Source organism: Taudactylus pleione, unplaced genomic scaffold (assembly GCF_031769625.1).
Source record: "Taudactylus pleione unplaced genomic scaffold, aTauple2 ptg001748bl, whole genome shotgun sequence".
Lineage (NCBI taxonomy): Eukaryota > Metazoa > Chordata > Amphibia > Anura > Myobatrachidae > Taudactylus > Taudactylus pleione.
In genome coordinates this window covers 130,285-153,952 of record NW_028286145.1, presented here as the reverse complement: position 1 = coordinate 153,952, position 23,668 = coordinate 130,285, and the positions used below count along the sequence as shown (strand labels likewise).

Sequence of the window (23,668 nt, the reverse complement as noted above, 5' to 3'; positions counted from 1 at the left end):
CTAAAAGGGACAGTACAGCTCTAAACACTATAGAACACATAAAGCTGCCCATCCACTAGGCGATGCGGAGGACGACGGCACGGTTACGACGCCGTCGTCTCCCGCGGGGTGAAGTGCATACACTGATCGTTCAGTGTATGCAGCTCAAACATCCCCGAACATAGCAACCTGACCGTGGTCGTCAGGTTGACCGTCAAGCTCGGGCGATGATCGATGTTAAAAACGACCAGCGGGCGGGCGCATCGCTGGTCGTTTTTAACCTTTTACTGCCCGATTTGCGGGCGATTACCAAGCGATGGAGCTTGGTTTAATCGTCTAGTGGATGGGCAGCATTAGATTGTGGGTGGGGGGATTATATGGATCTATAGCAAAATTTACAAGCGCTGCAAAACTACTTTTGTGAATATGGCGGATTAAAAGTAAAATGTTCATTGCAGTAACAAAAAATAAGTGACAATACCGACACATTGACCCCGAACCCCAGTTTCTAGGTCCCAGTTCACAGTCTGACGGCAGCGGTCTTAAGAAATTACTTAAAAAAAAAAAGTCACGTTATTAACCCCCGATTCTGTGAGCGGACCCTTAATGTTCTGCGCAGTGTGAATAATAGGTTACAGCAGAGACTTCTGTATACAGCAAGAGATCAGACAGAGCTGCAGGGAGACGTGTGGCACAATATGAAGTTTATTTCCATCAGATAAGCAGCGTCAGCTCGATCTCTGCCGAGATGTCACCTTATAATGATCTCATTCAGCAAATACATCGTAACAGCAGCAGAATTTCCCACGCTGCGCAGTACGGTCTGACTAATAGCGAGAAGACAGCCGCGCCCTGCTCACTATGCTGAAAACTATCATCAACATCCAACAATACTGTGACAACTAAAAGGCAATTACTGGATGGACAGGAAATAAACTAAAAAAAAACATAACTTGGAGACGGAAAAACCACAGCGTGCATTAGACCGCCGTTCTGGAACAGACCTAGGTTGGTTGGTTGGACGTTACCTGAATGAATTAAATCAAATTTTAGAATTAAAAACGATTGGAGTATGTGACAATTCCTGGTCTTCAGCGCTCGCCATTCACACGGCCGTCATCGTACGGAACTGGAATCACTTTCTCCAGTGTAAGTTGCAGATGAGCCGAAGGTCACCGGCGCAGCCATATTCTAGACCAGCGGATGATTCCATTATAATGTCTAGAAATACACAAGGGTTGGTCTTGGTGTCCATCCTTTCACCAATTGAAAATACCTTTCTTCTTCAGGGTCCATAGGGGGTCCACAGGGTTACACGACAGTCGGTCATCCAGTCATAACAATATTGGGGCAATATGGTGGCACAGCCGTGAATGTGGCCAAATTAGGACAATTTTATGAACAAACCACATCATGAAATCCTTATTATACACTTTCTGCACCCAAGCGGTCACAATCCCTCCTGTACTCGCTAATGCACTGCCGAGGGGGGGGCTAGATGTCTGACCAATACCAATACTTTCTCACCCACTAAAACGGCCCGATTTAAAAGCAACTCAACTCCTGGCGCCAGATGCCCTCAGCAGAGCAGTCACCGCCACGGTCCAGCGATCTTGCCACTGGCGCAGGGTCAGGCCGCCTCTCTGCTGCGATGGCAGACACAGCTGCGCCGGCTGTTCCCACCTGTGGAGAAGGGAAACCAAAAACAGTCACGTGGGACGACAGATGCCCCAGGATGGGACGACAGATGCCCCAGGATGGGACGACAGATGCCCCAGGATGGGACGACAGATGCCCCAGGATGGGACGACAGATGCCCCAGGATGGGACGACAGATGCCCCAGGATGGGACGACAGATGCCCCAGGATGGGACGACAGATGCCCCAGGATGGGACGACAGATGCCCCAGGATGGGACGACAGATGCCCCAGGATGGGACGAGGTTGTCTGAGTACACATGTATTAGGCAGGTGCTAAATCCTTTCCTGTCTTTTAAGAGACCGGGTCACCAGACCGGCGTGGTGGGTCCCCATCATTCTCTGGTAACAAGACCACTCCATACCGCCCCACTCAGTAACTACAAATTAGTGCAATTTAGTTCCGTGTAGCAATATTTGACTAAAGCTCCGTACATATCGTCACGTAGCATTATGGTCATTTAAAGGACAGATATTAATTCTGAAACGCTGACCTTGGGCCAAAAGTGGGCAGTAACCCCAGCCGCAAACTTTCTATAAAGAGTTTATATGTCAGCCCCCAGTACTCACCAGTCGCTCACGGTCGCCTGCACCTCCTTCCCGTACTCCTGGCTCTTCTCGCACTGCTGGATGAGGCGCTGGACTCGTGGGATCAGCTGGTCCATTTGGTGAGCGTAGTGCACAGACAAGAGGTGCAGCAGGGCTGGGGGATAAGAGGGGGGAGGTGAGTAAGGGGCGGACAAGCTGAGCGAGAGGGCGGGAGGGGGGCAGACAATGGGAACGTAGGGCAAGACCAAACTTAGTCGTCCACAATTATAGTTTGCTAAGTAAATTAACGCATAAGCTGCGTACACACGTCACCATTTTGTTAGGTGTCCTTTGAAAAACTGAACGATTTTTTCAACGATGAACGAAAAATGTTCCTTCCCTTAATGAAAATCGTTAAGTTGGTCAGTCAGAAATGGCCGATGAACTACAAACTGGACCACGCATGAACGATTATCGTTCGTTATAACTCAGAAACTGACCGATTTTTTGAACGATGTCGTTATAGTTAAATAGTTACGTGTGTATGCACATAAAGATCCGATGCATTGACCAATATGGGGGTTGGATCTGTGGGCCTGATTCAGACCCGCTCGCAAGCGGGTCAATGCTGCCCAAGTGCGCATGCGCACGACGGAGGCAGCTCGGTCATGCGCATGCGCGAGACCTGGATAACGACGGCCAGGGCCTGTGTATGGCGCTCATCCAAACATAAACCGCCTTGATTGTTGGAATTTTAGAACAGTTTCCAGAAAATAGAACACAGGGGACCCCTGCATTGTGCCTGGCATGGGGGGGGGGGTACACATACTAATCTGTGAGGAGGGGGGGGGGGGGGGGTGGTGTAAACTCAACATCGCAACAGAAAGTCAAAATTAATTATGGCTGGCGCAGTGTGCTGTGGTTGGGGGCATTAGTAAACACTGCTCCCTATGTACAGAGAGTGCGGTGCCACCTACAGAGGCTAAACGCTATGTCATTTTTCTGGTAAGTTTTGGAACAGAGGTCGGCAGATTGCGCCAATGTCTGAAATACCAGGGGAGGGGGGGGCAGACCTGACGGGAGGGACCAGCGGGCGGGGAAACGATCCACTTACTGTCCGTGTCGGGATCCTGGCTCTCGCGCTTCTGCCTTTGTATCTTAGTGACCGCTTGGTTGCGGCTACACAACTGAGCTCGCAGGAGGCGCAGCTGCTTTTTGATATCGGCGACGCGGCATAGAATGGTCTCCGGGGCCTGCGGGACAGAGGAAGGGTCAGGTATGGAGTCAGCATCGCTGCGCTCAGTGGTTAACGATCATAGAGGCAGATTCAGAGAGGGACGGAATTGGCCATTACGTAGGAGATCAAGCGAATGTTTGGCATCACGCTAGCGTATAAGCCGCACTGTGCATGCGCAGTGAATTCATCGCGATTATGGACGCACAGAGGAATCCATCGCAAAGTGAGTGACAGGCTGGCAGCGTTCGTGGGGGGGGGCAGGTACATAAGACGCAGTTATATGGGCGTGAATAAATTAAGACGCAGCATGAGAGCCCTCTGTGCGTCAGGAGCTGCAGACTCTGCGGCTGGTCAGATCCGACGCAAGATGGCTGCCCGATGTGCGTCGACGTTACAGATATTTACGCAGGGTGTCTTTATGCTCCAGTAAGCGTGATCTCTATTAGCATGTTGTCACAGCGGCGCTGCGTACGAAGTTACATCTGCGATCGCAGTAGCGTCAGTCTCTGAATCAGGCCCAAAACACGGCCATGAAACGCTGTGTAACATTATACCGGATCCTTATCATGTCTCCTGTGATCACAATCTTATAGACTCAATGATATTTATCGCTTTGCTCTGAGGCTCCTGATATCTATTACATTTATAATCTACAAAAGACGTTTGCGGTGTGTAAGGAGGTTACCCCTGCGCCACGGCCGGAATAACTGCTGGGACCCAGAGTCCTTCCTGCGCAGAATTGTGAATGTGGAAACTTTAAGAATGGTCCAATTACTGGCGTAGAGGCGACAAGCACCCTACAGACCTCACCTTATATACAGACAGGCCTCACCTTATATACAGACAGGCCTCACCTTATATACAGACAGGCCTCACCTTATATACAGACAGGCCTCACCTTATATACAGACAGATCTCACCTTATATACAGACAGGCCTCACCTTATATACAGACAGGCCGATGCTGGTGTACAGGGGACCAGCACCCTACAGACAGATCTCACCTTATATACAGACAGATCTCACCTTATATACAGACAGATCTCACCTTATATACAGACAGGCCTCACCTTATATACAGACAGGCCTCACCTTATATACAGACAGATCTCACCTTATATACAGACAGGCCTCACCTTATATACAGACAGGCCTCACCTTATATACAGACAGATCTCACCTTATATACAGACAGGCCTCACCTTATATACAGACAGGCCGATGCTGGTGTACAGACAGATCTCACCTTATATACAGACAGAGCTCACTTATATACAGACAGGCCGATGCTGGTGTACAGGGGACCAGCACCCTACAGACAGATCTCACCTTATATACAGACAGATCTCACCTTATATACAGACAGGCCTCACCTTATATACAGACAGGCCGATGCTGGTGTACAGACAGATCTCACCTTATATACAGACAGAGCTCACTTATATACAGACAGGCCGATGCTGGTGTACAGGGGACCAGCACCCTACAGACAGATCTCTCCTTATATACAGACAGACCTCACCTTATATACAGGGGACTAGCACCCTACAGACAGATCTCACCTTATATACAGACAGGCCTCACCTTATATACAGACAGGCCGATGCTGGTGTACAGACAGATCTCACCTTATATACAGACAGAGCTCACTTATATACAGACAGGCCGATGCTGGTGTACAGGGGACCAGCACCCTACAGACAGATCTCTCCTTATATACAGACAGACCTCACCTTATATACAGGGGACTAGCACCCTACAGACAGATCTCACCTTATATACAGACAGGCCTCACCTTATATACAGACAGGCCGATGCTGGTATACAGGGGACTAGCACCCTATAGACAGAGCTCACCTTATATACAGACAGAGCTCACCTTATATACAGACAGGCCGATGCTGGTGTAGATCCCCTTGTAGATGTTGTAGTACAGACAATTTGGGTTGGAGACGCGGTTTATGGAGAGTTCCTGTGCTGGGACGAGGGTCACTCTGCACAATACAAACATACAGAAGACGTGATGTACAAAGATCAGCCTGTACCATATGTGATGTATAAGTATTACACCAGTAACCTCTTCTCATATACCTTCACTTGTGACAAGTCCTCAGACATTTACATAGAGAAACCAGTCTAATAAAAAGCAGCTTAGAGTTAAAGTTTTTAGGCCATCACAAGTTATTAAACCTATAATCTAACTTTTAGGCAGAAAAGTTAATAAAGTTACTTCCAGTCCCTTTGCTCTACGTTACCCTCTAATTCTTCAGGGCCCCTGCAGCGCAGAACCAGAAGAGGGCCCCCTACAGGCCAGCTAGGGACATGTCAGTGCGGGGTACAGTGTACAGAGAGGCTCTCACCCGTCCGCGCACACTTTCTGCAGCGCAGTACCAGAAGAGGGCCCCCTACAGGCCAGCTAGGGACATGTCAGTGCGGGGTACAGCGTACAGAAAGGCTCTCACCCGTCCGCGCACACTTTCTGCAGCGCTGGGAGGGAGACGGCAGAGAAGTGTTTCACGTCTTTCCTGATGGAGTCCTGAAGCCGCTGAGATTCCTGGACGACCTCCTGAGGCCGCGGGAGCAGCTTGTCCTGGACGTATTTCTGCACCTTGTGAGGCAAAAAGCACGGAATCGGCTCATAAACGTCTCCCGAAATTACAGGTTCAAATTTTCCCCTAAACAAACTAGAGATAAAATGTATTATGGAGATACCCATAGGAGGCAAAGAACATAAATATTATTATTATTATGTGCCAACCACAAGCTGCCATATTTCTGAGAGAATCTGGCCCATCAGGGTTTCCCATTATCAGTATCGGGATCTGCAGCAGGCGCCATGAACACGCTGCTCTGCGTTCACGTCCTATCCTGGTGTGATATCCGTGGCGAGGTGCTGCGGCCTCACCTCCTGACCGCTGCGCCATATCTGGGATTTCGATGAGGAGTTTCCCTTTATAAGCACCTGGATCTGTTTCTGCTTCTTGTCCTGTAAAGACACAAACCAGAGAGAGTGAGGAGAGTGCCGCGTCCATCCCCCCCCCGACCCATCGCTGCGCTCGGCGCACACCCACCAGCAGGACGCAGGATTCCTGGATGTTCCGCTGTTGCTGCTGGAGAAATTTCACTTCCTGCTTCCTGTCCGTCGCCTCTGCTTGTAGCGACCGGCATTCCTGCTGCAGAGCGTCCCGACATCCGTGCAGCACCACCAGGCGGAGCTCCGCGTCAAAGGCAGCCCTAATGCACAGCCAATGGGGGATAGGCTTTATTTTTTTTGCCTCATAAATTTGGAGAGAAAAAAAAACAAACAAAAAACAACCCCCCCCTAATAAAGTAAATATACCTCCTGCAAATTTGTAATACCCTGAGGAAAACATGGAGGGGAGAAAAAGCTGCAGTGCTCGGGGGTAACTGTACGGATGCGGCCTGAGCGCGGCTGCAGTGCTCGGGGGTAACTGTACGGATGCGGCCTGAGCGCGGCTGCAGTGCTCGGGGGTTACTGTACGCATGCGGCCTGAGCGCGGCTGCAGTGCTCGGGGGTTACTGTACGCATGCGGCCTGAGCGCGGCTGCAGTGCTCGGGGGTTACTGTACGCATGCGGCCTGAGCGCGGCTGCAGTGCTCGGGGGTTACTGTACGCATGCGGCCTGAGCGCGGCTGCAATGCTCGGGGGTTACTGTACGCATGCGGCCTGAGCGCGGCTGCAATACTCGGGGGTAACTGTACGGATGCGGCCTGAGCGCGGCTGCAATGCTCGGGGGTTACTGTACGCATGCGGCCTGAGCGCGGCTGCAATACTCGGGGGTAACTGTACGGATGCGGCCTGAGCGTGGCTGCAGTGCTCGGGGGTAACTGTACGGATATGGCCTGAGCGCGGCTGCAATGCTCGGGGGTAACTGTACGGACGCGGCCTGAGCGCGCCTGCAATGCTCGGGGGTAACTGTACGGATATGGCCTGAGCGCGCCTGCAATACTCGGGGGTAACTGTACGGATATGGCCTGAGCGCGGCTGCAATGCTCGGGGGTAACTGTACGGATGCGCCAGCAATGCTGCAGAGGAGACGATGAGATAGACATGGATTTAGTGAGTTACATATTAATAGTTTCCAAACTTTGATCTTCTATGCAAAGATTAGAACACATGAAGAATGTCGACATGATCACAATGGCAACATGTGAAACGCTGACATTCTGCAGTGTCGGCAGCGGAGGGTTAGAATTTAGGGCCTGATTCAGCAGCGCAAGTTCGGGCATCTGCGATCAGCAGTGCACTATGTTCGGGAATCTGCGCAGGCGCCAGACCTGTTCTGTGCAAGTGGGTCTGCGAGCCCGCACGCAAACTGGCAGCAGACTGTCAGTGAATGACAATCTGCTGCCTTTTGGGGGTGGGGAGGGGGCGGCGACAGCCTCCATTATCCAAAATGGAGGTGTGTCGCTGCAGGAGGGAAGGAGGCTAGGATCTCTGTCGGCTGACGGATACCTCCTGGCCTCTTCCTCACAGCTGTGACAGCCGGCTGCGTGACCCCATGGGTTACCGTAGCCGGCCGATGGTCTGCAGCATACCGCGCGCCGGCTTCCGTCACGTTCACATCGCCCAAGTCAAACAACACGAACATCCAACAAATGTAGAAAATAATGGCTACAGTCGCGTCAGTCGCTGGTCAGGGAACCTATCTAACACCGCGATCTCTGTGACGCTTCTCTGGTGGCTGATAGGTATTACAGACGTTACCCTAAAAGCGGATGTTTCCTAGATACAATCTATGGTGATATTTGGGCCGGGATGTGGTCGGAATGTCGACATTTCACAATATCGACACATGCAATTCGGGCTAGGCGGCAATTTAGGCAAAAATATCAGTGTCGACATTCAAACCATGTCGGCATATCACCTACACCCATAAATGTTTGGGCTAATCGCTACAGAGACCAGAGCTTTATAAATACATTGGGATAGGTTCTAGCACCACCTACAGCATTTAAGGCGGTACTGCACATAGAGAGTATGGCAGCACCGATATGATGTATGTAATGTAACTGCTCAAATCTATGGGCGACAATCGCTGGAGCAAGCTGCCTGCCAGCCGCACTACATACACAGATACAGGCCGCCTCTCTCGCAGCGCTACCAGTGAGGCAATAAACATGGGGGAATCATCATCATCATCGCTGACCTGCTGAGAGAGGCTTCACTTCCATCCGCCAGCGTCGTGTGCGCCTCCTGTATCCTGGCCGCCAACTGCGCCGAGAGCTCCTGCGTCTCCCGCTGCACCAGGTGCAGCTCGGAGAAGACCTTGATGGACTCGGCCCAGCCCTCCTGGGGACACGAGGAGACAGAGGATGAGTGAGCACTCTCTAAGATCAGTGGTGTCAAACTCGGGCTCTCCAGCTGCTCAGGGACTACATATCCCAGCATGCTCTGCCACAGTTTTAGCATGCTCTAGTAGCAAAACTCTGGCAGTGCATGCTGGGATGTGTAGTTCCACTGCAGCTGAAAGGCCTGAGTTTGACACCACTGCTCTAGATCATTATTTATTTACACAAAAATAAGTCAGCGTGAAGGAGCCATTGCGTGCGAGTAAGTGTATCCTTCCCGCTTCTATAGCGACAGATGGCGGCAACATTATCTGCTAAACAAGGTCACGTCATTGTGTCACCATCAGGCAGCGCTGCCAGAGGGCGCACGTCTTACATTTCTCAGGCACTGGGACCCCAAAAGAAGAGCCTCCCCCTATAACGAGTCGCTTAGCTGACAATCAGATGACCCCTATGGGACACCATCAGAGATTCCAGCCCGCACGTTCGGCACTTCTACCCTGGACCAGAACCAGACGCTAAATGATGCGGATGGGGTACACACCTGTATCAGGGAACGGAAGGAAGGAAGAACGCCCAGAGCGTCGGGACGCGCGTTGTCACAGCAGGACCTGAAACACAGGCATATAAAATATCACAGTGACACCTAATGCATTGTAGGACAAGGATGAGATCCAGGACACTTCTGCGCCGTTTCATAAATGACCCCAAACTGGAGGCATAAGGACACTTTCCTGAAACATTATGTAAAATTAAACATTGATTTGTTATAGACAGAAAATAATGGTTTCCAGAATATAAACCATTTGCTGACGGCTCATTTCTGTATCACGTGTGTAAGCGGTGACACCTGCAGGCTACACACAGTACTACACAGAGAAGCAGCATAGAACAAACAAACAAACTCTTACAAACATTTCACTTGTAGTAAGACGATGACATGGAGTAACCCATCAGGACGGTCTATAGCTGGACCGTTACATGCTCCTATATAGGAAGAGTGATTACCGTGCGCGCTTTGAGGTCTCCAAGACGGCTTTAGTTCCTTGGGCATCACATGTGGTCTCGGATAGGCTGCAGGAAGTCTCTACGGGGTCCACAGCGAGAGAAGTCTGCAGATGTCTCATGTCCCGGGTGGTCTCTAATGCCAGATGCTCCAGGGACGAGATGATGTGGTTTGGAGGGTTCGAGCTCCAGATTTTCTGCAGAATAAGTAGATAGTTTATAATACCACTCCCGGGCTACTGGTTTTATCTCTACCAGAGGAGGATTTCCCACAATGATTAATACATTGGGCTGGAGAGAAATCCACAATCATGTTCCGGTTTCTTTCCCCTGCATATTAGGGATCGTTAGCGTACAGATTGCAGCTACCTGTATCAGCAACATTTCACAATGGGCATTACTGGGTCAGTGTGCCGGGTACAGGCAGTATATACTGGTCATTACTGGGTCAGTGTGCCGGGTACAGGCAGTATATACTGGTCATTACTGGGTCAGTGTGCCGGGTACAGGCAGTATATACTGGTCATTACTGGGTCAGTGTGCCGGGTACAGGCAGTATATACTGGGTCAGTGTGCCGGGTACAGGCAGTATATACTGGGTCAGTGTGCCGGGTACAGGCAGTGTATACTGGTCATTACTGGGTCAGTGTGCCGGGTCCAGATGGTATATACTGGGTCAGTGTGCCGGGTACAGGTCATTACTGGGGTAGTGTGCCGGGTACAGGCAGTATATACTGGTCATTACTGGGTCAGTGTGCCGGGTACAGATAGTATATACTGGGTCAGTGTGCCGGGTACAGATAGTATATACTGGTCATTACTGGGTACAGATAGTATATACTGGTCATTAATGGGTCAGTGTGCTGGGTACAGATAGTATATACTGGTCATTACTGGGTACAGATGGTATATACTGGGTCAGTGCACTGGGTACAGATAGTATATACTGGTCATTACTGGGTACAGATGGTATATACTGAGTCAGTGCACTGGGTACAGATGGTATATACTGGTCAGAGTGCCGGGTACAGATAGTATATACTGGTCATTACTGGGTACAGATCGTATATACTGGTCATTAATGGGTCAGTGTGCTGGGTACAGATAGTATATACTGGTCATTACTGGGTACAGATGGTATATACTGGGTCAGTGCACTGGGTACAGATGGTATATACTGGGTCAGTGCACTGGGTACAGATGGTATATACTGGGTCAGTGCACTGGGTACAGATGGTATATACTGGGTCAGTGCACTGGGTACAGATGGTATATACTGGGTCAGTGCACTGGGTACAGATGGTATATACTGGGTCAGTGCACTGGGTACAGATGGTATATACTGGGTCAGTGCACTGGGTACAGATGGTATATACTGGTCAGAGTGCCGGGTACAGATGGTATATACTGGGTACAGATGGTATATACTGGGTACAGATGGTATATACTGGGTACAGATGGTATATACTGGTCATTAATGGAATGTTGGGAATGATATGTCCGGAGTTTCTTCCTGTACACTAGAACCCTGTAACAAGCTTCCTGCCAGCCCCCTCAGGACTACGTACAAGCCCAGCCGCCATCATAACTCTCCCCTCACCAAACCTACCCTCTCTCCCAGACCATGGTGACTCCCATCCCTCAGAGTAAGCCCCCCGGCCAGGTCCACCTTCCCTTGTTCTCTCCCCCATAGAACTATCCCTAGTGCGCATCTGTTCCCGTCCCCATTTTCCCATCAGAGACTCCGATCCCGTCTGTCCGCTCACTTAGAGGGCACCGGCTCACCGAGGACTGTTTGCCCCCTATTCCCCCTCCCCATGTGTCACCTTCCATTACTGCCACTACAAGGCACATCGAGTCTCTCTACCCTGCACCCGCCGCCCCCCCCACTGCCCCCGGACTCACTGTTGGGCTATTATCTCTGTACAGCGCTGCAGACACATTGTGCAGCCCTATAAATAACAGTTACTGATGATGATGATGAGCCCTGGTCTCACCTCTGCCAGGCTCATCCACTGCTGGTGTGCCAACGAGCGCAGCTCCTCCCCTCCAGTGCTGCGGAGAGATGGGAGAGAGCACAAACATTACTGACGGACGGGAGGGACTCTCTACACTCACAGCATCACTGGTGGCCAAGAGATAAGGGAACAGAGCGTACAGACAGGACTAGTGGATCGAAAAGCTTCTCTATGCTTACAGCAATGAGCTCATGGGGAGCGGGGAGACCAGACAGGACTAGCAGATGGGAGAGAATCTCTACGCTCACAGCAATGAGACCAGACATGACTAGCAGATGGAAGGAGAGGAACTCTACACTTAAAGCAATGAGCCCAGACATGACTACCAGATGGGAGAGAATCTCTACGCTCACAGCAATGAGCCCAGACATGACTAGCAGATGGGAGAGAACTTCTATGCTTACAGCAATGAGCCCCTGGGGAGCACGGGAGACCAGACATGACTAGCAGATGGGAGAGAATCTCTACGCTCACAGCAATGAGCCCAGACATGACTAGCAGATGGGAAGAGAGAACCTCTACGCTTATAGCAATGAGACCAGTCATGACTAGCAGATGGGAGAGAATCTCTACGCTCACAGCAATGAGCAGGGAGCCCAGACATGACAAGCAGATGGGAGAGAATCTCTACGCTTACAGCAGCGAGCCAGAAATGGAGTCATCATGGAGAGATCGCAGAAACTTCATACGCATCTGGCAGACCTCTCTAACGTCTCTCTAGCAGGGGGAGGAAGAGAAACGGAGAATTAAACTTGGCAGGAAAAAAGTTATTATAAAACACCGTGGGGTGTAAACAGTTGCACATACCAGGATTTCTGGCTCCGGAAATGTAATCATGGCTGAACCCGCATCCAGTGTAGGAAAGATCAGCTCCCTCTGCGATGCTCTGCAGGACCGAAATATGAATATATAAAATGGTGGATAGGCTGGCGTTCCGCCCTCAGAGTAATAACGGCTGCTGCTTACACCATCCGGCCCGCGCCAAGTACTGTAACGTAATAGCCCTCACTCACCGGCTGACATCCTGCAGCTGCTCGCAGCGATACTGTATCCGAACGTTGCTCTCCCGCAGAACCTCGCACTCCTCCTCCCTCTTCTTATTGAAAGCGCGCAGCAGCAACGAGCGACGGCGGAAATCCTGCGACTTCTCGTTGTTCAATTCTGAGGGAAAATAGACAAGATAACGGGCCGCGGCGAGAGTATGGGCGAGCGTCCATCACGTTACAGTCTAAAGATATTGGCTCAGCCTCCAGAGTAAGTGCCGGGATGGTTTATGGACATTTGTACCTTTCAACCAACCGCACTCCTATTCCAGCCCAGCCCCCGCCCCTATTCCAGCCCAGCCCCCGCCCCGCAGTCACCCTGGCTGACGATCTCCTTTTCAGCGCTGTGGATCTGTTCCTGCAGATGCTGTAGTTCCGAGCGCAGCTCCAATATCTCCTGGTACAGCTGCTTCTTGTGCTGCTCTTCCTCCTCCTCCGCCGAGCGCTGCGCCTGCCAATGTAAGGGGCAATAAGTCAGGATTACATCATGCCACAGGGCACTGCCCCATAACAGCTGCACTCACTGCCAATCAACGTACATAAGAGACCGGATGAGAGTCTGACACTAGGTTATACCAGCTGGCAGTGTCCCGGCTACCCGCCATGAAGTGGCCCCACTGGCACATTTAGCGGCCAGGTCACCTGCTGAGAGGAGACCCCCCCCCCGAACGCTTGCCAGGCTGTGTACAGGGGTCTCACTTCAGCTTAGCATCTAATGAGCCATGACCATCGCAGAGTGGCCTCTCCCAGGCGGAGACCACGCATAGCACTTCCCCTGGGCTCGCCATCCCCTCTATATCACATTATAACGCACAGGAACGAGCCACAGAACATGTTGTTGCGGATGAGTCCCAAGAGCAGTGGGCCTGATTCAGACCCGGACGCTATTTGCGGGCACTCGTTCTGAAAAAGGGGCCGGATATTTAAATTGAGCTCTCGCTCTTTGCGGTGTGTTGACGCCTCTATGTCTGAGCGAGCGTCCGAAAAATGCGCTCGCTATTTTGTAAAGACGCCCCTTTGCCGTTCGCATCATACGTCATCTCCGGTATTAATTAGATTAATCGGGAACATCGAAAGGCATCTGAACTGCTCGCAGTGCTTGTGGTAGGATTTACTTCCCGCTATCACTGCGAGCAGTTCAGGCTAAAAGACAACCAAGTGACGTGGTCGATGACGCTGCTTTGTTAATTATGCACTCCCATTAAACGCCGTTTTGACCGTTTGGCACGCCTGCGTTCGGATCTCCACTCCCCCGTTTTCAAGCACCTTCCCCTGTTACCACCCACAAACGGTACATTCTGTCACTCAAATTAGCAGCCCCTCGTTTTACGAGCACACGATTTCCAACCGCAATGACTGGTTTGCGCATGCGCATTGCAAACCATACGCAGTCGAGCGAACGAGCGGCTCTGAATCAGGCCCAGAATCCACATAGAGACATCACCATAAATCTGGATATTTGGTTACTCACCACCGAGTGCTGGAGCTGCTGATACCTGACCCAGAGTAAAGGAGAACACACAGTAATGTATAATACATATAGGCTGAGGGCTCGCTGCGTCTACGTGAGCCACACATCAGTCATCCTCCGTGGCCGTTAGAAATTCCCCCTTAATACAGGAGTCTGTACAATGACACAAATGTGAGGGGAAGCAGCCCGGGGAGGGGCAGGGGGCCAGCGGTCCGGTAGTAAGGACGGACATCAGAAACAGATAGTTAGCAACCATCGATGTTCCTGATCCGATGGAAGTACTTTATCCACTGAAATGTGGGTATTCGATGATTGGCGCCCAATCGGATGCAGCTTTCCAGTGTCCATTCGATGGCTGACTTTTTTTTTTTTTCCATCTGCCGACACCCGAACTAATGTCCGCAGCTCATCTAATGTGCGCATGCACGAAGCGCCGGTTGCTTACGGGCATGCGCGCAGTTTAACCGTCAATGGTTAGATCATCAAAAAGTTTCCTGCGATGGCTAGAAACCATCGCATCACAAGATATAATATCGGAAGCCCAGCAACCATTCACTACCGGGCTTCTGATGCACGTCCCTACGCGCACGGGGCCAGCGGCGCGGGAGAGTAAAGCAGCACAGAGCCTATGTACACAGGGCAGTCTATCTATAGCAGACATGTATTGCGGTAAGGATACCATAAGAGATTGCCTTCTATGTTCCTCACAGTCCTGGAATAAAAGCAAAGAGAGAGTTCATGCAAAACTAATACACAGACATTTCCGGGCGCTAATCGCTGCTGAGCGGGCACCAGTGACCCCTTATGACACCCCCTTAATGGACATGGTTGTAAGGGCTGCAGCGCAGGTGACAAGGTGAGACCGCACCGCCCCGCTGTGTTTTTCAAGAGGAAATTTGTTCTACACGTGTGCGGAACGGATCTCCCCTGACTCCCCGCGCCCGGCAATTTCTGACCGGTTTTGCTGGAAAAGTCGCCAGTTAAGTGGTTACGCTGACTGTCCAGCACTTCTATGTCCTGTGCAAAGTTACGGGAACATATAGAAATTCAAGTTTTATTCAGACAGTTACAGATATCAGCAACTAAATGACACAAATGTCTCTTTAAAGTAAAGCAAATAATGAAGCTTAATCCACATTAATACCTGCGCAATGGCTGAGCGAATATACCAGACATACCGGAAGTGTGGTCATTAACTCTAACTAGAGCGGCTCTTACAGGCGCTATAAGCAGATGGTGCTTCTATACCTTGCATCATTCTGGGAGGTTTATCAAATAACAACCATGGCCAGTGACGTCTCTGTAGGTCTGGTGTAAAATTACTGACATGCCATGCTTTGCTACTTGAGATTTTTGGCCTGTATTAACAATGCATTCCCCTATTCTGCAATGGTTAATAAACAAAGCGATATAGATTGGTTGTAGAAGTGCTGGAACCCCGCAGGAACGCACACTTACCTCTGACTGCGCACATGCCGTATAACGTATTTCCAGATGTCGGCACACTGTCCTATGAACAGCCTGTGTGACAGATAAGATGGTATGAGATTGGCTGTGTATAGAGGGTCACCCTGTGCCTCGTGCCTCCTCTCCTCACCTCTGCAGCATTTCCTCAGATGGCGCTTTCTGCTGCGGGAGACCCATCTCCTCTACCACCCATCTTCGCAGCTCCTGGGCCAGGTTCCTGCGATCCATCCCTGGGAAATATTACACAGCGCTCTTCTGTATGTGGACGATAAAACCGCGGACGCTGCAAATCTCACGTCAGATCGGCCAAAGCTGGACGCTTAACATCGGTGCAAGAAGGCGCAGACTCCGCTGTGTATAGGATTAGAGCAACTTCCATGTACTATACATATATAGAGCATTTATTATATACATGGGTAAATAGCACAAACCAGAGCGGACATTACAGTGCATTTATATTATGGTTCCTTTCCACCTTTTGGATAGGTAAATCGCACAATAATCAGTTTACAAATAGACACTGGGTGAAAGGACGATCAGAGGAGGCAAAAAGCTGAAATGACTAAGCCCAGCACGTTAATCATTTCCCATCAAACTTGAATTTATGCCATTCACTGAATGCCCAGGACATAAACCCGCCAAGCTGTACAGGGGCCGCGCTCCTTTAAGCTGTCACTCAAGATTTCCCCTGATAAATCCAGACTGCTGATCTGCTGCTCAGTGTGACTCCTCTCAATTTGCATAACATGCCAGTGACATTAGGGAGGAGCTAACCAACAAGCAGGAGCCAATGTATAGAACCAGTGGACTTACCTGGACCCCATACACAGGAAACATAGGATATTAATAATAATTCAGTTTTATTTAGTTGCTGGAACAGCGCCCACAGCTGGCTGGCAGCGGATACTGCACCCCAGTGCCCTGAATGCAGCCGGTGCCGGCTCCCAGCGTGCCAACTATTCGGTACTCACCGCTTATCGCCCGCTGGGGACCTCAGCCCGGTCTCACCCTGGAGATTTCAGTTCTCCCGCCAGTCGCGACCTTAACGTGTCATCTCCGGCTATTTCAACGTCACGACAGCGCAAATCCGCAGCTCCGCCACCAGGGGGAGCCCGCACAGCGCTGTCAGAGGCGGCGACGCCCGCTGCTCTAGGCTATGGTTATCGTCTGCGCCGTGCGCGCCATCTTGTGGCCAATAGGGAGAGCTGCATGACATCTGCTGGAGTTAAATGACTGTTTTGCAAACATTTTATAGTGATGTTATTTGGTTTCTACAGGAGAAAGAAAGGTAACCCTGGTAACGTTTTATAAAAATGAGAGAGAGAAAATGTTCCTTGTCGCACCCAGCACTGCACCGATTGGACCTGGCTTTAATCATCCTTCATACCAAAGTAGCCAGACACAGCCAACCATTGTAGTGTGAGTCTATGGTGCCCATTTATTAATAATCACATTGGCAATGCGATCTGGGCACGATATTAGCATTCATGATCACATTGCAGTTGCACCAGAATGTAACAAAGAGTACTAAAAGGAGCCCGTCCCTGCGATGTGCTCGGGGTTAAGTGGTCTCTTCAATCCGCTGCTAGGACCACTGCGCATGCATGGCGGACATTGGCATGGAGGACTCCTCCAGAACCCTCTCCTGGTAATTTTTGGGAAGGTTAGCCCATAGACTACAGCAGCTAACGTCAACTTGAGATGGCGTTAGCTGCGGGGACCATGGTATATCTGACAGCATTGCATTCCCAATAGAAACCTTTGGAGGGCTGCGGTTGCTGTTGGAAATTGAGGGACTGCAGCAGATATTGGAGATCCCTCCATAATACATCTGGGGGATACTTAATATTTGCGGGTATCTCCCCATGACAGCTGTTTTCGGGAAATATAATGCACATGGTAAATGATAAATGGGCCCCTATGAGGAAGAGCCACTTTCTACCGCCAATGTCCCACTTGTAGAGGTTGTGTGACAAGGACATCAACCCAACGCACCGGGGAGCTGATTCAGACCCGCTCGCTAGGATGTGATCGCTCGTAGCTGAGCAATATTTGCAATCTGCGTATGTATCGCAATGCGCGTGCGCGAACCTCTGCGAAAGATCAGGAAGCGCTCGCTCGCCCAGCAAAGACAGCACAGTGGAATGAGTGAGAGGAGGGGCCGTTTGTGGGTGGTAACAGGGGCAGGACACTAGTAACGGGGGAGTGGAGGTACGAACGCAGGCGTGCCTAAGCATCTCAACGCTGTTTCAGAGGCGTGCATAATTAACAGGCAGCGTCATAGTCAGTGGCATAACTAGGGGGGGTAGAGCAGGGTGCGTGCCCTGGGCACCGTGGTACCGGCCAGAAGCTCTCTGGGGCTTGCGGCCACGACACCCTACCACAAGGGTCTCGTCGCAAGCCCGATGGTCGCGATGGTCTTGACCATCGTGACCATCATCCTGGCCGCTCGCTATAGCTGTGGGTGGTCACCCACAGCTATGCGAGCGGCCAGGACATCGCACAAACAAAAAAAAATGCCCAGATTCAGAGCGAGCGCTCTTTCAGAGCGTCCGTCTCTGAATCAGGGCCAGTATACCATGGCAGAAGGAGCAGTATACCGTGGTTGCAGGAGCAGAATACCATGGCAGCAGGAGCAGTATACAGTGGCAATAGGAGCAGTATACCGTGGCTGCAGGAGGAGTATACCGTGGCAGCAGGAGCAGTATACCGTGGCAGTAGGAGCAGTATATCGTTGCTGCAGGAGCAGAATACTGTGGAGCAGTACACCGTGGCAGCAGGAGCAGTATACCGTGGCAGCAGGAGCAGTATACCGTGGCTGCAGGAGCTGTATACCGTAACAGCAGGAGCAGTATGCCGTGGCAGCAGGAGCAGTATACTGTGGCAGCAGGAGCTGTATAACATGGCAGCAGGAGCAGTATACCGTGGCTGCAGGAGCAGTATACCGTGGCAGCAGGAGCAGTGCAGTATACCATGGCAGCAGGAGCAGTATACCATGGCAGCAGGAGCAGTATACCGTGGCAGCAGGAGCAGTATACCGTGGCTGCAGGAGCAGTATACTATGGCAGCAGGAGCAGTATGCCGTGGCAGCAGGAGCAGTATACAGTGGCAGTAGGAGCAGTGCAGTATACCGTGGCAGCAGGAGCAGTATACAGTGGCAGCAGGATACCGTGCAGTATACCGTGGCAGCAGGAGCAGAATACCATGGCAGCAGGAGCAGTATAGCGTGGCTGCAGGAGCAGTATACCGTGGCAGCAGAAGCAGTATACAGTGGCAGCAGGAGCAGTATACCGTGGCAGCAGGAGCAGTATACCGTGGCAGCAGGAGCAGTATAGCGTGGCAGCAGGAGCTGTATAGCGTGGCTGCAGGAGCAGTATACCGTAGGAGCAGGAGCAGTATACAGTGGCAGCAGGAGCAGTATACCGTGGCAGTAGGAGCAGTGCAGTATACTGTGGCAGCAGGAGCAGTATACTGTGGCAGCAGGAGCAGTATGCCGAGCAAGCAGGAGCAGTATACAGTGGCAGCAGGAGCAGTGCAGTATACTGTGGCAGCAGGAGCAGTATACTGTGGAAGCAGGAGCAGTGCAGTATACCGTGGCAGCAGGAGCAGTATACCGTGGCAGCAGGAGCAGTATACCGTGGCAGCAGGAGCAGTGCAGTATACTGTGGCAGCAGGAGCAGTATGCCGAGCAAGCAGGAGCAGTATACAGTGGCAGCAGGAGCAGTATACCATGGCAGCAGGAGCAGTATACCGTGGCAGTAGGAGCAGGAGCAGTATACCATGGCAGCAGGAGCAGTATACCGTGGCTGCAGGAGCAGTGCAGTATACCGTGGCAGCAGGAGCATTATACCATGGCAGCAGGAGCAGTATACTGTGGCTGCAGGAGCAGTATGCCGTGGCAGCAGGAGCAGTATACAGTGGCAGCAGGTGCAGTATACCGTGGCAGCAGGAGCAGTATACCGTGGCAGCAGGAGCACTATACCATGGCAGCAGGAGCAGTATACCGTGGCAGCAGGAGCAGTATACCATGGCAGCAGGAGCAGTATACCGTGGCAGTAGGAGCAGGAGCAGTATACCATGGCAGCAGGAGCAGTATACCGTGGCTGCAGGAGCAGTGCAGTATACCGTGGCAGCAGGAGCAGTATACCATGGCAGCAGGAGCAGTATACTGTGGCTGCAGGAGCAGTATGCCGTGGCAGCAGGAGCAGTATACAGTGGCAGCAGGTGCAGTATACCGTGGGAGCAGGAGCAGTATACCGTGGCAGTAGGAGCTGTATACCGTGGCAGGAGGAGCAGTATACAGTGGCAGCAGGAGCAGTATACCGTGGCAGCAGGAGCAGTATACCGTGGCAGGAGGAGCAGTATACAGTGGCAGCAGGAGCAGTATACCGTGGCAGCAGGAGCTGTATACCGTGGCAGTAGGAGCTGTATATCGTGGCAGGAGGAGCAGTATACCGTGGCAGCAGGAGCAGTATACCGTGGCAGGAGGAGCAGTATACCGTGGCAGCAGGAGCAGTATACCGTGGCTGGCTGTTACACATTGTTTTTATTTGTATCAGCTCCATATATTGGGTGTGGAACTCAGTCAAAAGGACAAGTAGTCTTGTGTTAGCGGCTGGTGTGTATAGTGTGACACTGGCTCATCCCTGCCTATGCTCCCAGAGTTATACGCTATGTCTTTGGACGCAGCTGCTGTGCGCATATTCACTAATGCTGCAGGAGGCGTCTGAAGGAAAAAGACGCCTCCAGGCAGCATCTCAGCTCAGGTGCCATGTCTGCAGCATTGGCCTAAGGCTACTCAGATTGGCGGCCTCCGAGGCCAGTAATTCTGCGTTAAGAGATGCAGATCGTGGTCTTTTCTTCAGTAAGAGGCATAACGCCTGCAATCCAGAGATTAAGTAAACTTTGCGAAAACCACACCCCTAGCTGTCCGATAGGCTAACTGAACTGCATGTGATCCATAGTTGCCTTGATTTGCTGTCTCTTCCCCGGGAGAAGCCCTGGGAGGAGAGGCAGGTGGGTGGCGACGGGGGGAGGGGGCGGCGCCTGATGATTTGCATAATTAAACCCCGCCCCCTCACGGTAAAATGCCCGGGATTGGCTTTAATTTAAATAGGGGCAGAGCCAAATGAGGCAAATAATATCATTAAGCCCCGCCCCCTGCACGGACACCCACGATCGCGGCGGAAATTCTCCTAATTCCGCCCACTTCACTAGGAAGTGGGCAGAATGCAGGAGAAGTGCCTACCCTTCTGGAGGTGCGCTGGGTTACGCGAAAGATTGGGAGCCATCCGCGAAAACCAGGAGGGTAGGCATGTATGATGTGATCACCACCCAGGCCAGCCACAAGCCTCCTGGTTTAAGCCAGTCCCAGCTCATCCGAGCTCTCCATTACTCTTCTAAACGTAAGCACTGGTCATCTCCGGCACGTTTTACCCAAACCCAAAATCACTAATCAGCGTATTTTCTGGTTATTTACTTTCGATGGTGACACTCATTGGTCTCGGGTGGGTGCGAGTTCAGTCGATTTGCCGCGTTTACAATAGATTGCTCTCAAATCAAAGCCTGAATCCGCTGACAGCCGGCAGTATGATCTGTGCAGGCTTTGGTGTTTAAAAGATTAAAGATAGGCTTAATTTAAATAAAAAAAAAATGTGTGTGGGGCTCCCCCTCACCAAAAGCATTACCAGCCCCCCGCCTCCGAGTCCGGTCTGGTACTGGAAAATCGGGGGGAAAATAGAGCTCATTTCTTTTTTTAAACTAACCCTTTATTTACAATTTTTTTATTATACACAAAAACTTCGGACAAACTCTTTGCTCACTGGCAGGTCCATTTATTTTGTGCATTGTGCTGCAATTCAGGTAAGATTAGGGTTGATTTGACTAATATAATTCTTAATAAATCAATGATTGCTATACATGTCAATGTTAACCATACAATGTCTGGGCCGATGGTGTATTGCCGAGTATTGGAGCGTGAAGTCGTATTTCACCTGCAATTTGCCTTTAGTAACTCTCTGATTTGCAAGATCACAGCCACATCTTGGATAAACAACAAATTGACCAAAACACAGATCTTAGTAAATTAGTAAATTAGTCATAGTCAGAGGCCCACTGGCTGCCGGAGACTTCAGGACTGGTCAGTCTCATTGTATTCGTATGTCCTCCTAGACCAGTGTTGGCTAACCACTCCAGCTGTTATGGAACTACATAACCCAGCATGCACTGCTACAGTTTTGCTAGGGCATGCTAAAACTGTGGCAGGGCATGCTGGGATATATAGTTCCACAACAGCTGGAGTGTCAAGGTTAGCCAACACTGTCCTAGACCATCAAGGTTCAGGCATCAGGCCAGGGGGATTTGCCAGGCATTAGGCTTGGTGCATTGGAGGCAGACATTAGACCCAGAGGGCATGAGGGATCTAGGGCTGCCGACAGCTCTGCCGGGCCCGGTATTAGGAGGGTGCGTGGCCAACTCGGGGGGGGGGGGGGGAGGTGAGGTCAGACCCCCCCTCTTACAAAAAAAGAAAACATGTAATATGTTCGCGGCTGCTTCGCAGGGACACACGTGGGTGCCGGTGGCAGATCAGGGGGGAGGGAGCGAGTGAGATCGCTCCCCCCCGCAAATCACGCAGTAAGAGAGAGGACTGACAGCCGCAGTAGCAGCCTCTCTCCCTAGCCCAGCTCACAGCAGCGTGTGTGTATGACGACGAAATCGCATTGTCAAGCCCGACCCGTCCACCTCCGCCCCCTGCAGTTCTGACCTGGCTGTCTCCACCCAGAGGAAGCAGCCAAAAGTTCATCAAGTACTGTTCCAGGACCGTCGACCGGAGCATCATCGGCGGCCTGAAGGTGTGAGCGAGTGTCATGAGGTAAATACCCAACTACACCGGCACCACAGCAAGCTATCTCTACGTGCCCCCAGCCACCCCCTCTTACATTCAGAAGAGGTGATTTGAGAACAGAGTGGGGCCACAGGGAGGCTGGAGGGTCTATTTACTAAGCCTTGGATGGAGATAAGGTGAAAGGAGATAAAGTACCAGCCAACCAGCTCCTAACTGTCATGTCACAGGCTGTGTTTGAAAAATCGAAAAAAAAATGTTGATACCCTCTTGCGCAGTAGAGAAGCCGCTACAAGTTCAAAACAGGTGTTATCAATACCCAAATAAATCACAATAAAATACAAACAATAGAACAGTGGGCTCCAATGATGGATCAATAGATATACTTATAGTTCTCAATGTCCGGATCTCTTCTCAGTTCTGAAATTCTTCTTTATAAGATGTTTTTCAACACTCTCTCCATACATATAAAGGAGAAACAACCAAAGAGCAACATAGCTGATAGTGTAGTATTGATAAGACATCGGTGGTCCATATATTTCTATACAAATTCACAAGAAAGGTCCCATCCACAATAAAATGGGGTCTGTGTTGATCTATTGATCACAATAAGGCTTACATCCGTCAATATTCACCATACTTATAATGGTTTCTTTAAACTTCTCATTCCTTTGTGCACGAATCAATGGTTCTCTATATTGTTACAGCACCACGTGCCAATCCAGCTAATAAGACATGCTTACACGTATGCTTACATGTATGTTGTAATGGATCCTCATATAGTGGTATCTTTTAAAGTGGAGTTTATTTCCAATCCGTATAAAATGAGGGTAACAAATTTTTTATAAAAAAATGTTTCTTTTTATTTATAAATTCAAATAATATCTTCTTAAAATATCATATCCATACATATGGACAATGGCCCTGATTCAGAGCCGGACGCTCTGACCAGAGCGCTCGCTCTGAATCAGGGCCCTCCTCCAATGAAATGGAGCTGCCTCCTGGACGCTCGCATAGCTGTGGGTGACCACCCATAGCATATGCGAGCGGCCAAAAAGATGGTCGCGAT

The 23,668-nt window shown here is 50.8% G+C and overlaps 1 protein-coding gene across 1 annotated transcript; it reads right to left on the bottom strand.

Moving 5' to 3' along the window:
* Positions 1-276: 276 nt before the first annotated feature.
* HAUS5 (HAUS augmin like complex subunit 5) lies at positions 277-16,837 on the bottom strand. The gene is made up of 20 exons (XM_088464677.1): positions 16,730-16,837; positions 15,889-16,109; positions 15,750-15,812; positions 14,971-15,003; positions 14,292-14,316; positions 13,139-13,271; positions 12,791-12,938; positions 12,585-12,663; positions 12,415-12,494; positions 11,757-11,814; positions 9,763-9,956; positions 9,299-9,365; positions 8,613-8,755; positions 6,514-6,676; positions 6,348-6,428; positions 5,905-6,050; positions 5,322-5,436; positions 3,320-3,458; positions 2,248-2,380; positions 277-1,662 (listed from the first exon to the last, which is right to left on the bottom strand). Exons 2-20 carry the CDS (start codon positions 15,984-15,986, stop codon positions 1,536-1,538), a joined length of 2,025 nt encoding a protein of 674 aa, XP_088320803.1. The 5' UTR covers positions 15,987-16,109; positions 16,730-16,837; the 3' UTR covers positions 277-1,535.
* Between the last annotated feature and the right edge of the window lie 6,831 nt (positions 16,838-23,668).

What these genes read in the sequence shown, in the direction of transcription:
- HAUS5 (XM_088464677.1), bottom strand. Translation starts at nt 15,986, where the DNA reads ATGGATCGCAGGAACCTGGCCCAGGAGCTGCGAAGATGGGTGGTAGAG. An exon ending in AGTGGATGAGCCTGGCAGAG is followed by an intron (nt 9,957 to 11,756) that starts GTGAGACCAGGG and finishes CTTATTCTGCAG; the next exon opens with AAAATCTGGAGCTCGAACCC. An exon ending in CCTTCCGTTCCCTGATACAG is followed by an intron (nt 8,756 to 9,298) that starts GTGTGTACCCCA and finishes TCGTGTCCCCAG; the next exon opens with GAGGGCTGGGCCGAGTCCAT.